Source organism: Entelurus aequoreus, linkage group LG04, assembly GCF_033978785.1.
Source record: "Entelurus aequoreus isolate RoL-2023_Sb linkage group LG04, RoL_Eaeq_v1.1, whole genome shotgun sequence".
Lineage (NCBI taxonomy): Eukaryota > Metazoa > Chordata > Actinopteri > Syngnathiformes > Syngnathidae > Entelurus > Entelurus aequoreus.
Window position 1 is genome coordinate 43,980,829 of NC_084734.1, and position 16,318 is coordinate 43,997,146.

The 16,318-nt window shown below is 41.9% G+C and overlaps 1 protein-coding gene across 1 annotated transcript; it reads right to left on the reverse strand.

The window, feature by feature from the left end:
- Nucleotides 1-880: 880 nt before the first annotated feature.
- Nucleotides 881-12,592, reverse strand: trib2 (tribbles pseudokinase 2). Its single transcript, XM_062044943.1, has 3 exons — nucleotides 11,402-12,592; nucleotides 6,443-6,735; nucleotides 881-2,263 (listed from the first exon to the last, which is right to left on the reverse strand). Exons 1-3 carry the CDS (start codon nucleotides 11,672-11,674, stop codon nucleotides 1,792-1,794), a joined length of 1,038 nt encoding a protein of 345 aa, XP_061900927.1. The 5' UTR covers nucleotides 11,675-12,592; the 3' UTR covers nucleotides 881-1,791.
- Nucleotides 12,593-16,318: the final 3,726 nt, after the last annotated feature.

The window sequence follows — 16,318 nt, forward strand, 5'->3', positions numbered from 1 at the left end:
GTGGAATAAAATAAGATAAATGGAAAAAATAAATAAATAAATAAGTAAAATAAAAAAATAAAAATACTTTTTCTTGGATAGAAAAGAAAGTAAAGCAATACAAAAACGGGGTTACCCACATATGCGGTCCTCTCCAAGGTTTCTCATAGTCATTCACATTGACGTCCCACCGGGGTGAGTTTTCATTGCCCGTATGTGGGCTCTGTACCGAGGATGTCGTTGTGGCTTGTACAGCCCTTTGAGACACTTGTGATTTAGGGCTATATAAATAAACATTGATTGATTGATTGATTGAAAAACAATTACATAAAAAATAGTAATTAATGAAAATGTTAGTGGACCAGCAGCACACACAATCATGTGTGCTCTAAAGACTGTATCCCTTGCAGACTGTATTATTCTATATTGTAGGAACCAGAAGTTTTTAATAACAGAAAGAGACAGCCCCTTTTGTGTAAATGAGTGTGAATGAGGGAGGGAGGGTTTTCTTGGGTTGATGCACTAATGGTAAGTGTATGTTGTGTCTTTTTTTATATTGTTTAAAATAAAAAAATAAAAAATAAAAACATTTTCGCATTTTTTTTTTCCAGATTGTCATTATGGGGCATTTTGTGTAGAATTTTAAGGACAAAAATTAATTTAATCCACTTTTGGAATAGGGCTATAACAAAATGTGGAAAAAGTGAAGCGCTGTGAATACTTTCCGGATGCACAGAAAGATAAATATGAGAAGCACTGAATGCAATTCACAACTTGTATTTATTTAATGAATAAATTTGGACAAAAACACAAGAATTGTTCCCCCCTCTAGTACGATACAATCAGAACATTGGAGGCAGACATCCCACCATGCACAACCCAACTCCCCCCGCCCCGCTCCCTCCCTTCCTTCCCCTGTCCGTGAAACTAAAAAGGACTAAAACATTAGCACCAACTTAAAGAGGAAGCTCTGTCTAGAAACGAAAGAAAAGCAGTAGGATTCTTGCAGCAAAAGAAAAAACAAGCAGACCCCTCTGCGCACTCCCCTCCCCCTCCCCCCCAGTTGGCAAGCTTGCATATTAGCGGGAGTTCATGCTGATGACTAGGTGGATTTTTTTTCTTCAAGTAACATCTGAGCACGATGGCGTCGACGCGGTGGAAGGTTGTGGAGCGCATTGGAGCAATACTGTTGCAGAGGGAGTGGCGGGCGGGAATACTGGCATATAGGAAATGTGACGGGCTTGAGACAGTGATCCTGTCTGGTGTCTAAATGTGGGGGCAAAAACCCTGCAATGTACTTTTAAATATATATATATATTTCTATTTCTTTGATATATTTCTATATAGATTTAAATAAATGCTGCTCTCTCCTCAACACAACTCAGAAATGTCAACAGGAAAGGTTGAAGGTTTCCAGATGTGGTGTTTGATGCCTAAGGAAAAAGGGGGCATGAGAAGGAGAAGCTTTTAGTCGGTTCTCCTGTTTCCCCGCGCTCGTACGTCCCCTCATGTTTGCCGTAGTGTCAAAAAAGAGAATGTGTTTACCGTGACTAGCACCATATCAACCCCCCGCCCCAAGAAAGTACATTTTGCTACATTTTTCGTGATGGTGTCACGAGCGCCGCGTCGGGTCACGATGGCGTTTGTCATGCTTCAAGGTTTTCCATGAAAATGGTGGAGAAGCGAAGATGGAAACACCTCATATATCTGATGACAAACCGTCTCTAAACTACTGAGGGCTAAACGGCAAGCCCCTCCCTCCCCCATCCCCGTGGCGGCGGATCTGGTGGTCTGTTTGTGCTTGGTTTGTGCTCAACTGAACAACTCCAGCTCCTCCTCCTCCATGCTCACGTCGGGGACCAGCTGCTCCTGATCGCGCTCCACTATGGTGTGCGCGGCGCCACCCACAGTCCCGGCGGCCGCGAACCAAGGGTGCTCCAGGATCTCGCGGGAGGTGAGGCGCTCGGCGGGCTCACGGCGGAGGATGGAGCGGATCAGGCACTTGGCCTTGGGTGTGAGCGTCTCGGGGACGTTGAAGTGGCCCCGGCGGATCTTGCTGAACAGGGAGCCCGGCTCCACGTCGTGGAAGGGGTAGCGCCCCACTAGGATGGTGTAGAGCATGACACCCAAGCTCCACACGTCGGCCGCCTTGCCCGAGTAGCTGCCGCCGGCGTTGAGGATCTCGGGGCTGACGTAGGCAGGGCAGCCATGTTTGTCCGACAGAGAGTCGTCACGGCCGTCCAGGATGTACGTGTCCTCCAGGCTCTCCAGCTTCACCTCGCTTCTGCACACACCACACAAGGAGCGAGTATGAGGACACCGCCAACACCAAACTGGAATGCTACTTGCATTTTACAAGGGAGTTCCCATGTTAAAAACACATTAAAAATGAGTGACAGGTCTCATGTCAACAGCAATGTTTCTCCCCAAGCATTCATTTATTTGTATCGGACCCCATTTTATCTTCCGCATTCGCTCATTCACACATTAACGAGTCTGTCTGTGAATGCAGTAATTTAAAACATTTGTATGCACGTACAACACTTAAGACCTTCAGTATATCAGTATGTGGAATTAAATTATGGAATGGATTAAGCAAAGAAATCAAACAATGTACTAATATAATCCACAACAAGAAACTTTTCAAACTTAAAGTGTTTACAAAAGTACAAAGAAGAGGAACCATGATAAACATTCTGAATTTATTTCATCCATCCATTCATTTTCAAAATAACCTTACTCATCTCACTATACTTCACCGAGTATTATTTATTTATTTTTATTGTCATTACTTATAGAGTTTATTGTGAATAAATTGAGAACAGAAAGTGGATAAACGTTTTAGCAACTGTTATGTAAAAGAAAAAGAGTAGGATTAAATAAGCTCTGCTTCTTCCTACTCCTTTTCAAACATGTTGAATAGAGAAACTGGAAATTGTGATGCATCGTGTTGTATGCTTGCATGTTCAAAATAAACTCAAAACCAAAATGTTTTAATATTGTAGAATTACAGTTTTGATCAAAAAAGATATTTATAGAGCCTGAAGATTTTAAATATGAACATTGGTATGACTAATACTGTTCAATACTTAAATTTGTAGTGTCACCTAAAACTAATGTAAGGTATCAAACAACAGAAGAATAAGTGTTTATTACATTTGAACAGAGGTATAGATATGTTACAACAGAAAGTAACAAGATATTAACTGTAAATTAACAAAGATTAATAAGTGTTGAGAAAATAATAGAACCGGGAATAACGCAATATGTTACTGCATACGTCAGTAGCTAATTTAGGAGCCTATGTGACCCTTTTCGAAAGGGTTTTTATATTATTTATATGCCAAATAATATTTATCTCAATTGGAAAAGGCTGCAATATATAATGCGATACACATTTTAGGCCATATCACCCATCCCTAGTAAGGACTTTTAGAGAGTGACGTGAAAACACATTTTTCTCTTTTTAACGAGCACTGGAGGCTGCTGTGGGCCCCACCTCCATCTAGGTGCCCTGGTAATGTTTGTGGTATAAAAAAACCAACACAAAAAGACACGACAGAAGAAAGCAGTGTCCTCTACAATTACATGCAAATGTGTCATGGTCGATTAAGCAAATTAGACAGTAAAGTCTACCCTAAACCAAATTAAATCACACGATTGGGTCACTGTGTAAAGTTGTTCACGCAAAAGCTAAGTTTTTGTGTTTAATTTTACTATACTCAAAATGAATCGAAACGTGACTTTAAACCCGAAGTTTGCATTAAACACAGATTACGGCCTCATTACAACCTGACTTAAAATACATGAAATGAAAGTGGGGCAATTTGCCTTGACGGGAGTCTTCCGAGAGGAAGTGGAGCACAAAATTCCTTGGGATTAACATTGACATTTGCTTTCACTTTAGATAAAAGCCTTTCCAAAACATCAGTGCATCTTTAAAAGTGGGCCAAGATAAAAGCTGCTTATTAAAAGAAAAGAAAACTAAACTAAACATGTGTTTGCCGTCTAAACACGCACAGAAGTTGTCAGAATGACCTCAGGCCATGTTGGATAACAAGTGTTTTTGCAAACATCAATGTGGGAGGTCCCCAAAATCTGTGCTTGCTACTTTTGTCATAGAGACTAATTTTTTCCGCTACTATGATGCACAGTCTGCATAACTAATGCGGTAAATTTAATTATTTGTGCCTTATTATACGTGAGGGTTAAGGGTTATTAGCGCTGCAAGACTGCTTGTATTGGAGCGCTGATATCGGACATGCAAGCCCATATAATCCGATCTGATTTTTTGATACAATGGAATCTTGATTGACTAACACCTCATTGTACACATTTTTCGATTCTACGTACCAAAGGACGATTAAAAATCTGCTTTGATGTACAACCCTTGTCTCAGTGTACGAACGTTTTGCCCACCCATTGTGTGTCTTGCAGCGCAGCCATTTTGTGCCCTGCAACACAACCTTTGTAGTCAGTCGGCAAAGCACAGTGCTGCTGATAGCTACTTTGCTTTTTACGTATTTTAAGCCTTTTTGTAACATTGTTATAGTTTTGCGAGCTTAATATGACTCCAAATAAAGTAACTGACAAGCGATGTGATGTGTGGTTTGAAATATTCGGAAAGTATCTACTGTACATTGTTGCAGAAACTGTTACACCCCAGTACTGTATAGCGCTTTATATTGTGTTGAAAGTGTACTAACCTTTACTAAATGATGTACTTCTGTCAACGCTTAAACCCATTATTCAGGTTTACGTTGTTCTTTATGGAGAAATTGTCTTCAACATATAAACTTTTCTATTTACAAACCCTGTTCAAAAACCAATTGAATTTGTTAATTGAGGTTCCACGGTTTCGGATTCATATCAATAACAAATTGGAAAACCGCAAAAAAAAAAAAAAAAAAAAAAAAAATGACCCTTTCACACCCCAAATGAAGTTTTATCAATAAAAGTGAGCAAGACGTGTCCATGTGCCTCTTTAAAGGCCTACTGAAATGCGATTTTCTTATTTAAACGGGGATAGCAGGTCCATTCTATGTGTCATACTTGATAATTTTGCGATATTGCCATATTTTTGGTGAAAGGATTTAGTAGAGAACATAGACGATAAAGTTTGCAACTTTTGGTCGCTGATAAAAAAGCCTTGCCTGTACCGGAAGTAGCAGACGATATGCGTGTGACGTCACCGGTTGTGGAGCTCCTCACATCTGCACATTGTTTACAATCATGGCCACCAGCAGCGAGAGCGATTCGGACCGAGAAAGCGACAATTTCCCCATTAATTTGAGCGAGGATGAAAGATTCGTTGATGAGGAAAGTGAGAGTGAAGGACTAGAGGGCAGTGGAAGCGATTCAGATAGGGAAGATACTGTGAGAGGCGGGTGGGACCTGATATTCAGCTGGGAATGACTAAAACAGTAAATAAACACAAGACATATATATACTCTATAGCCACAACACAACCAGGCTTATATTTAATATGCCACAAATTAATCCCGCATAACAAACACCTCCCCCCTTCCGTCCATATAACCCGCCAATACAAATCAAACACCTGCACAACACACTCAATCCCACAGCCCAAAGTACCGTTCACCTCCCCAAAGTTCATACAGCACATATTTCCCCAAAGTCCCCAAATTACGTACGTGACATGCACATAGCGGCACGCACGTACGGGCAAGCGACCAAATGTTTGAAAGCCGCAGCTGCGTACGTACTCACGGTACCGCGTCTGCGTATCCAACTCAAAGTCCTCCTGGTAAGAATCTCTGTTGTCCCAGTTCTCCACAGGCCAATGGTAAAGCTTGACTGTCATCTTTCGGGAATGTAAACAACGAAACACCGGCTACGTGTTTGTGTTGCTGCAGCCGGCCGCTATTACACCGCTTCCCACCTACAGCTTTCTTCTTTGCTGTCTCCATTGTTCATTGAACAAATTGCAAAAGATTCACCAACACAGATGTCCAGAATACTGTGGAATTTTGCGAGGAAAACAGACGACTTAACGGTGCAATGCCAGGGGGGCGCATGTGACCTCAGGGAACATGCTTTTTTTTTGCCATATCAGAATATGATGAAGTGTATGTAGCATTTGGCTTCCCTGTAACCACAGTGGGAGACGAGAAAGACCGTTGTTGTTTCCTTTATTGTTAATAAGCTTACAATGTTATGCAGAGGTATAGTTATAACAATTTTATAGACACATTATACTATTTAATCACAGTGGAGAGTGGGGGGGGGGGGGGGTGCAAAATATTTTATTCTTCCAAGGTGGGGAACTTTTTTTTTTTCAACACCTGTTGCCGAGAGGAATATCATTATAAATTAAGATATAAGCGGGAGCTGCAAGTTTTGACTGAAAACATGCATTAAGTGTAGAGTTCACAGGCTTCCCCAAGGGGTCAGTAGCACGCTTTCATCACCTACTGCAAAAATGTTAAGATTAAGCACTCACCTGGACTCGTTCTTGAAGACAAACTTCCTTAGCTTGAGGTCGCGGAGGACGAGTCCGTTGTTGTGGCAGTGCGCCACGGCGGAAGCGATCTGGTAGAAGAGTCGGGCGGCCTCGTCCTCACGCAGCTTCTTGCAGGTCCGCACGAAGGAGTGCATGTCGCCATGGCTACGCTCAAAGAACACATAGGCCCGTGTCTCGCCCAGCAGGATGTCCAGGATCTGGTTGATGTGCTGGTGGTGGCCCAGGGCGAAGTAGGCCGCCAGCGACTCCTGGTAGCGGCCAATATCAAACACCTGCAGATGCAGACGACGCAGGAAGTCAGGAGACTGAAGACGTCTTACTGAGACAGAAGAGTATTCTAAGTGAAAGGGTGTAAGGACCCTAAAATGCCAACACTGGCCCCCATCTCATAGATCTGGATAAAAAAGACAATATTGATTTGAAACTTGTTTCCACTTCTAGAATGTTGGCATGCCTGCATCGGCGTGCTGACGTCACCTACAAAAGACTAGAGGCAATTTCATATTGTGTAGTATGTGTTTTAGTAGCATCTTCATCACAGATCACAAGATTTTAGCACATAATTTAAGAGAATTATCAAAAATGTCTGCCAGATGCATTGTTGAAGGTTGTAGCAATACAACTGTAGGGGTCAGCCTGCATACATTTCCAAATTATGGCAATATGAGGAAAGTATAGACCTCTCCAGTCAAATTGACTTGCACAAAATGACCAAGCAAGAGTGTAATTTACAGTGATCATTTTAATGATTCAGACTGAAGAAGAAGGGTTTTAGTCAGAGTTTGGATGGAATGTAAATATAATCTCAAGAATCAGGAGCACATGACAGTCAGAACATACGGAAAAAAACGGCAAGAGGAAAAAGAAGGTAAACCGCTAGTATTCTACAGTATTTTGCATTTTCTACTGAAGTTAAAGGAAATTCTGAAAGAGCATAAGGAAACACAGGCTATCGTGTCTATGGAAGACCAGGGAAGTCCAGAAATGAATGGTTTTATATTTTGTCTTTGGTCATAGCCTTAACTATATCAGTTTTGAAGTAATCATGGTCCAGGGCGACAAAAACAGGCACAATGTCTATGTGGGTAAATGACCTCCTGGTGCCTCATGTACTAAGCATGCGTACGCACAAAAACTTAGTGTACGCCCTTTTCACAGAAAAGTTCAGAAGCATCAAGCCTGAACTTGACGTGGAAATGTGCGGTGCCTCACGCCAACTTAATGGCTGATGTACCCACATTTCTACAGGCTGTGGGCACCCTGGCAACACACAGAGGTGGTTGTTCGGGCTTTGTCAAATGGTGTAAAATGGATTTACACCATTTCAACAATGTAAAAGGAAAAAAAAAATCAATTTTTTGACAATGCATTTAATGCTTCATATTCATCTGTGAGGATGAATTTATCCAAGTGATTATTTATGCCGTGCATTTAATGCCTCATTCATATTTTTGAGGATGTATTAATGTATCTGTTTTACTTTATTTGCTGTCACAATGTGTTCCTGTGACTCCAGCACAGCTTCTTGGACAGTCGGACTGACAGCTGCAGCTGCTGGTGGTTGTGGCACATTAACGGCACCGGAGACAGTGTAGAAATGCGGCTGTGAATCTCCTGTGTTGCAATAATAAATTGAGTAATCAAACAAAAGTCAAAGTCTTTTATATAATTTTTGATAAGATGGCATGTTTAAAAGATTTTCAACCAAATGTCACATCATTTTCACATTAAACTCTAATCTGGCTGTGAGTAGGCAACTGTACAAACACGTTTCGTTGGGAACTGATTCCCGAGCGCGGCTGCCGCTGCTGCTGCTCACTGCTCCCCTCAACTCCCAGGGGGTGGAACAAGGGGATGGGTCAAATGCAGAGGGTAATTTCACCACACCACATATGTGTGACTATCAGTGGTACTTTAACTACACTAATTATTAGTGATGTGCGATATGACTGATTTTCTTTCCAATCCAGAGTAAAATTCAGGCTGGTATCGGCAATACCGATCTGACACAGATATTTTGTGCAAATAATCCTAATGTGTCTGGTAAAATGTAAAAAGCAGTGTATTTCAAGTGTTGCTGCTCTTGGGGAATCATCTTCAAACGATATAAAATCACAGGGCGAAACAAATGATGGCGTTATTTTGCACTGAATTCTTTCTTATTTATATTCAACTCTGTATGTAGTGTCTCCAAATAGCCTACAATAAAAGGATAAAAACATTTGCTGTTTTATAATACCGAGTGACTCATTTTAATTGCCAGTCATTTTCTTGCTTGCACATGACTTACTTACATGTGGAAGAAAAACTAGTTCCCACCAATCGCGTTTCATTTAGACAAGATGTTAATGATTTAGTTCCTTTACACTGTATTCCTGTTATATATATATATATATATATATATATATATATATATATATATATACATACACACACACATAATCTCAAATAAATAAAGCATCAAAAGTATTGATATTTTGATTTGAGAATTTATATTAGAGCATAATTTCAGTATCAATCCGCACATCACTACTAGTTATATTTATCTTGGGGGGTAATCAGAGTCACCCACATGTGCTCCCACCTTTTCTAAAGTTTTATGTATCACTGCAGCAACTACCTTTTCAAATGGGGTGAGCACAATACTTTATCTCCCTTCCCCTCACCTGTTCTGGCCACATCCACCTTCTTCTTCACCTTCTTCCTTATGCAGTACCACTTATTTCTTTATTTGTTCCTGTGTGCGGTTCTCTGATTCTACAGAATTGCCAGCCTTGCACACTTTATCCCACTCAGCCCTCTTTGGTTCGCTGGAAACACTAAAGAACAGCATGCCAAAAAGTATATTTTGGCACACTTTTACTTCAACAAGAAGAACCTCCAAATCCTTGTCGGTGACCTTCATTTTTGCAGTCTTGCTCATAATTTTTGTGTTTTCTGATTGTGCAGTGCGGGATCTCAGGCGCATGACTAATTTAAATATGATTTAAATGGGGGCATGCACAGAGAGTGACCAATCACTCCAACATGTGTGCTCAATTCCATGTTGATTGGGATGTACGGAAAAAATGTGCTCGGATTAATGCGTGTGCACACTTTATACATCTGATTTCTTTTGTTTGTATGTCGTTTTCTGGATTGGAGCATGGATTTAGTACGAAATCAACACAAGTGCAATATATGAGGCCCCAGTTTTGCAATATATGAGGCCCAAGTTCTGCAATATATGAGGCCCCAGTTCTGCAGATGACATCACACCAAGAGGGTTGAGTTTAGCGAGAAGAGGGTGTTCAAAGTACAGATAGTTATCTACCTAATACACAACAACAAATTAATATCATTGGAAATGACGGTCAGGTTCCTTTTCAGGAGCAAAAAAATAAGAGAACTTGTTTGTCAAATATTGGTCATCTGGATGCTATGGGTCCTTCAAAGGAAAGGTTACAGGCCAGCACAGGTCCCAAATATGAACCGCCAGAAGGTTAACTTCAGCAAGCCTACCTCTACTTTAAATATCTATGTCACGTGTCAAAAAATGTTGCATTACAGTTTTACTACTGAATAACTTTTTTTTACACAAGCACAACAATTCAGAACATTCACACATGACTTGTTCAGTTAAATAGGCCACGTGCCACATTGTTGAGGCTGCACAAGTGAGGGGTGGAAAATGAAAGTGTCATATTAACGAATAGCGATACGCCACCGCCTCAGGTTGCAGTGCCTCTTTAGTTTCCATGGCAACAACCCCCCACCCCTCCTCCCCTGCTCCTCTTTTTCCAATTGACTTCCAGCCCAAGAAGCTCAGGTAAAGAGCTGCTCCTCTACTGGCAGTCGATAGGATAAGTCCCCACAGCCCTCCCAATCTTCACGGTGACCTCCTAGACCAAGAGCGGGGCGGATCACTGGCACAGGTGAAAAATCGATTGATTGGAGACTGGTCAAGGGAGGGTCACATCATGATTGTATGGCCATATTTAGCGCACAATCTCATGAGAACTAATCAAAAATGAAATATTTTGCCTAGAGAAAAACAATACCTTTCATGGCCATCCGAGGGCACTGCAGACCACTAATAACTTTTGAAAAATGCACTAAACGCTTTTTTTTATTTATGAAAAATGACAATCTCCTTTTAAATCTTTCCTACTATTTTTATGCAATCCCTTCCTTTTAAAAATAAATTTTAAATATGAAAATTACATTATAAATGTTTCTTTTTCACCTCATGTGTAAATGATGAATGTTTTTTGTCTATTAGGTGCCCTGCAATTGACTGGTAAGCAGACCAGGCTGTACCCCACCTGGGATACGCTCCGGTGACCCTAAAGCCGTGTAAAGCCTGGATGGCTAGATTATTAAGGATCATTTTTAATATATGCATGTTATTAGTACTAATGCAAAACATTGTGCTGAGCGCTCATTCTTGGTAGATTCCTTAATTGTCATCACAAATAAACAATTGAATGCAATTTAAAGTGCAAGGTGAAACAGGACCCTTAAAAATAATATACTAAAATGTCAATGACTTGAGTGCCTACAAATACGCAGTGATAATTAAGTAGGCTATTTCTGTATTTTAAAAAATAGTCGCAAAATTATTGCACAAATAGTTTTTTTTGTGCATTTTGTATTGCAGATCTCAATGCTTGTGTACAAACGGTGGGGGAGGAGGCTGTGTGTGTGTGCGTGTGTCTTTCCTGCTCCTTTGTCAACGTTACGTCATGCAATCCACACCGTGGCCCATTCACTTTTTCCATTAGGCCTCTTTTGGCTGCCAGCTCGCTATTTGCCATTCAAGCAATCACTAAGCAGTGCAGACAGAAGAGTGCTCGCTGCAGGCTAAAAAAAAAAAAAAAAGACTTCCAGGCTGAAGGTGAATGATGACGAAATGCATGGCGTGCCAGTCCACCTGGACAGGTGTGTGTGTGTGCTCACCTTGCAGACGAGCTCTTCCCCGCTGTGCAGGTGTGCGGCTCTGAAGACGTGGTCGCCCTCCAGGGGCTCCAGCAGGAGGTAGTCCCCGATACGGGAGATGCAGTGCGACGAGTCCGGGGTCTCCGGCGGGCTGGGCGAACCGAGGTTGGGGCTGAAGCTGTGGTGGGACTCGCTGGCGGTCCTCAAGCAAGACAAGTCTTCGAAGTCGTGCGATTTGTGCCGCGATCTCCCATGACGTGAAATGTTAATAGGACGTGATCTCTGTATGTTCATGGGGGAATGTGGTGCCAGAATTACACCGGAGCTTCTTCTTCTTCTTTTTGGTCGCTTCAGCTCAGGCACGTCCGTTGTATCCCCAATAAATAAGGCAGTGGAATTAAATACAAGACTCCAACAGGCGAAGCTAGCTTGACTTATTCATTCGTTTCCTTTGTTTTTATAATCAGTGCGAACTGCCGGTTCAAAATACACCAGCACGGAAACTCGCTAAAGAATGTGACTAAATTGGATAAACTGCATTAAGAAACAGGATTCAGGGGGAAAAAAGTCAAGTTTTAAGCGCAGTCACGGCGTCACTATAGGCAGGTCAAGCAGCTGCTAGCTTATTTCACCGGTGTAAAAATAGTGTGGCACGTTTCGTAAAACAGAAACAATACACTTGGCTTGTTTATGGAGCAAAAAAACCAACACAAAAATGAAGTAATGTGAGGGGGAAAGTGATTTAAAAAAATAAGTCAAACTTGTTGTCCGACGAGTCGAAGCGGGAAAGCGATGACGACTAGCAGGTGTAGCTTGCTAGTTAGCCACCGTGCTAACTGTTAGCAGGTCAGTGCAACGGCCTTGTTCCATACAATCCACGCTCGCATGGAGAATGCTCCACGCACGGATGAAAAAACACGGAAATAAGACAAAAAGTCGTTCTCGTCTCTCGCTTCCCCGCCGGAAGGAGGTTGCCGCTTGCTGCCGGGATGGCTGAAGAGAAGGAAGGAAGGGAGGGAGGGAGACGGCCGGACGAGTTTCCCGGACCTATCCCTGGACTCAGCAGGGCATCGTCTCTGCCGTGGCGCCGCGGAGCCTCTTGCGTGGGCTGTGGGGAGCCTGCCGTGGTTCATTCAGTGCAGAGTGAGAGCCGCACACACCGCAACCCTACACCCTTTAGCCAGACTGAGAAGAGAAGGAGGCGGCTTGGTCGAGCACACACACACATTCGTACCAGCCTCCGGCCCCGCCTCCCGTACGTCATTGCAATGGAGGCTTCCCATTGGCTGACACCTCGGTCTTCATGAATAATAACATGCAGTCATGTGACACTCATGCAAAAAGGGGCTGCTACTGTATATGCAGCACTTCCAAATGTCTTTCCCCTCGGGATTCCATAGGAAGGAAGATGGCGGAGGGTTTTCCTTTCCGATGGAGAGGTATTCATGGAACAATGCAGCTGTACCTCAGTTGTAATCACTTCCAAAAAGTCAGACAAAGGCCAAATCAAGCAAAAACCAAAGCAAATTTTCCCACCTGAAATAATGCAAATGAAAATATTCTGTTCCATACACCCAAAACATCAACACAAAACACATTTTATAGGTAACTAGAAAAGGCAATTTCTGTGAATGCTGAAAAGTCGAACTGAAATGCTAGCATGCTAGCCAGACAGCGTCAAGTAACAAGAAAATGAGCTATATGAAAATGTGTGATGCTGATGCGAACATGCGTGAAGTAACAAAATAGTTGGAGGAAACCAGGCACTGCTCATCACTAGGCCAATTCCATCCCTACAGTGAAGAATGGTGGTGGCAGCATCATTCTGTGGGGCTGTTTTTTAGTGGCAGAATTTGGGAGACTCGTCAGGATAGAGGGAAAGATGAATGCAGCAATGTACAGAGACATCCTGAATGAAAACCAACGCTTTCTATCCAACCTGATGGAGCTTGAGAGGCGCTGCAAATCGGAATGGGCGAAACTGCCCAAAGGTAGGTGTGCCAAGCTTGTGGCATCGTATTCAAAACAACTTGAGGCTGTAATTTCTGCCAAAGCTGCATCAACAAAGTATTTATTGGGAAAATGCTGTGAGTACTTATGCACATGTGATTTTTTAGTTTTATAGTTTAAAAAAAAATGCTGAAATAAAAAAAAAAAACATGTTCACATTGCCATTATGGGGTATTGTGTGTAGATTTTTGAGGACACAAATAAATCTATTCCATTTCGGAATAAGGCTGTAACAAAACAAAATGTGCATAAAGTGAAGCGCTGTGAATACTTTCCGGATGCACTGTATGAAAAAGCTAGGTTAAAAAACATGGCCGCCATCAAGCAAACTGTCTTACTTACTTTGCAACCAATTGTCCATAAGTCGTTTAGCATGTGTGTAATAGTGATAAAGCTTGTTAGAGTGTCCGCCCTGAGATTGGTAGGTCGTGAGTTCAAACCCCGGCCGAGTCATACCAAAGACTATAAAAACGGGACCCATTACCTCCCTGCTTGGCACTCACCATCAAGGGTTGGAATTGGGGGTTAAATCACCAAAATGATTCCCGGGCACGGCCACCGCTGTTGCTCACTGCTCCCCTCACCTCCCAATGGGTGAGGGTGATGCGTCAAATGCAGAGAATAATCTCACTACATCACAAATCATTGGTACTTTAACTTAATATGTATTACATGTATGCCAGTATGGCTTAAAAAAATATTTTGAACACTACCCATAGGGGGCACTACAAATGTCCTAAAACCGTGCCATGTTCTATCCCTGATTATACTTTCAAAGCTGGAAAGTTGCAGGGTCAACTTCGTTCGGGGAAAATTTGGACAAATCCATTTTTTTCCGGTGAAAGACAAACTACACACGTCACGCGATGCGCCGTTAAAATCCTGGGAGACTCCTTTCGCCCGCCTGAGAGGAGATGTGACTCACTGGAGAAAACCCGCCGGGGCCTCATCAGCTTTCCCCAGCATGCTTGTGGACGAGCGGCGGCGACTCACGACTGACTCGTCCTCGAAGACTTGCAGAGGTCAAGCGGCAGAAGATGGCTGAGCTTCTCCGCATCTCCCCCAGGCCCCGGGAGCGCTGCGACTTAACCTACTTCCTAACAAGCTGCCATGTTGCGTCGCGAAGGTCATCGAGGCCTGGGGGCTCGGGATGTCATCATCAAAGATTGTTAGAATGCGGCATGAGGCCTTTTCGCTCCGTCTCCATGAAACGGCGGCCATCACAGAATCAGAGCTGCCACATCCGAAAAAGCCTGCAGGGTCGCTTCCTCTTTGAAACGTGATCACACGCCAGAAGAGAAGAGCGGGAGGTGCAAGGAAGGATGAGATCACTCAATGCCAAATGATAGAAGCCTGCCGGAGAAGCTGGAGGAAAGACAGAGGAAAACATTTTGATATTTTGAGGGAAGAAGCGGGGTAGGAAATACCTTTTGTTTGAAAATCCAGAGAAGGATTGACAGCCTGATGCTCGGCTGTAATATCCTCAGTGGACGTTTGTTTTTTCTCTATTTAAAAAAACAAGAACCATTCTGCAAAACAGAAATGTCCACTGCAGAGGATGCTGTGCTCAATATGGCGGGAATATTTAGTTATGCATATCACCAAAAGGATTCCCGGGCGTGGCCACCGCTGCTGCTCACTGCTCCCCTCACCTCCCAGGGGGTAATCAAGGGGATGGGTCAAATGCAGAGGACACATTTCACCACACCTAGTGTGTGTGTGACAATCATTGGTACTTTAACTTGAACTTTAATTCATAAAAACAGGTGTTAGTTGGAGAGGTAAATACAACAACTCATTGTACATACCTAGCATCTCAACTTAAAAAATGGAGTGCATTAATAAATGGAATGTTAGTAATGTGTTCAGTATAATGCACAGCACAGCATAATACAAAATGTTGGAAGCATTTTGGGAGTTTTACACTTGCAGCTGATCGCCCAGACGGCGTTTTAAAGTGCATGCAGAGCTTGGATACTTGACTGCTAATGATACTTCAAATGCAGCTACTGCCATCTTAGACTTAGACATTAGACTTAGACTTAGACAAACTTTGTTGATCCACAAGGCAAATTGTTCCACACAGTAGCTCAGTTTCAAAGGATGGAAAGGGTAAGGTTGGAAAGGATAATGCAGGTATTAAGTAGACTAAAAATGTACCATAGTAGCAATATAAAATATAACATATGTAATATTTACATATTATGTATACAGTATATACTATATACTGATATATTATATTATATTATTATATTATATTTTTTATATAATGTATACAATATATAACAAATCCCAATTACAATGTACAATATTACAGTATATTGTGGAGTTGATAAAGAAAAATACTACAGGCAGTTGGAAAAACGTAGCTCTCTTTGACAACATGGTCATTGGTGAATTCATATGTACATCGTGCAACACGGCAGCGACAGAACCAATGTTGTAACAGCAGTAAGAAGCAAACTGCTAAGTCAGCATCAAGTAGCAGCAACACGGATGATGCATCAGAAAAAAGTGTTACGGTTTTTCCATTTAAAGTAGTGTACTGTAAACACAACAACGATAGATTTCACAGTAAAAAAAAAAAACAAACCCTTCCAGTTCAGTTACCACAACTTTACCATAAAACTACCAATGGTAGTGTTTTTATTTTTTAGTAATTCCAAGTAAAAGCACTGTAAATTTTACGGTAAAATACTGGCAGCTCAGTCGCCAGAAATTTACTGTAAAAATAACAGTCGTACTGTTTTTCCATTTACAGTAATGCACTGTAAAAACAACAACCATAGAATTTATGGTAAAAAAGGCAGCTTAGTCACCAATTTTTTATTTAAAATATAAAACTAGAACAATTTTTCCATTTATACTAATACACTGTAAAAACTAGAGTATATTTTACAGTAAAAAAAAAAAAGGCACCTCAATCGC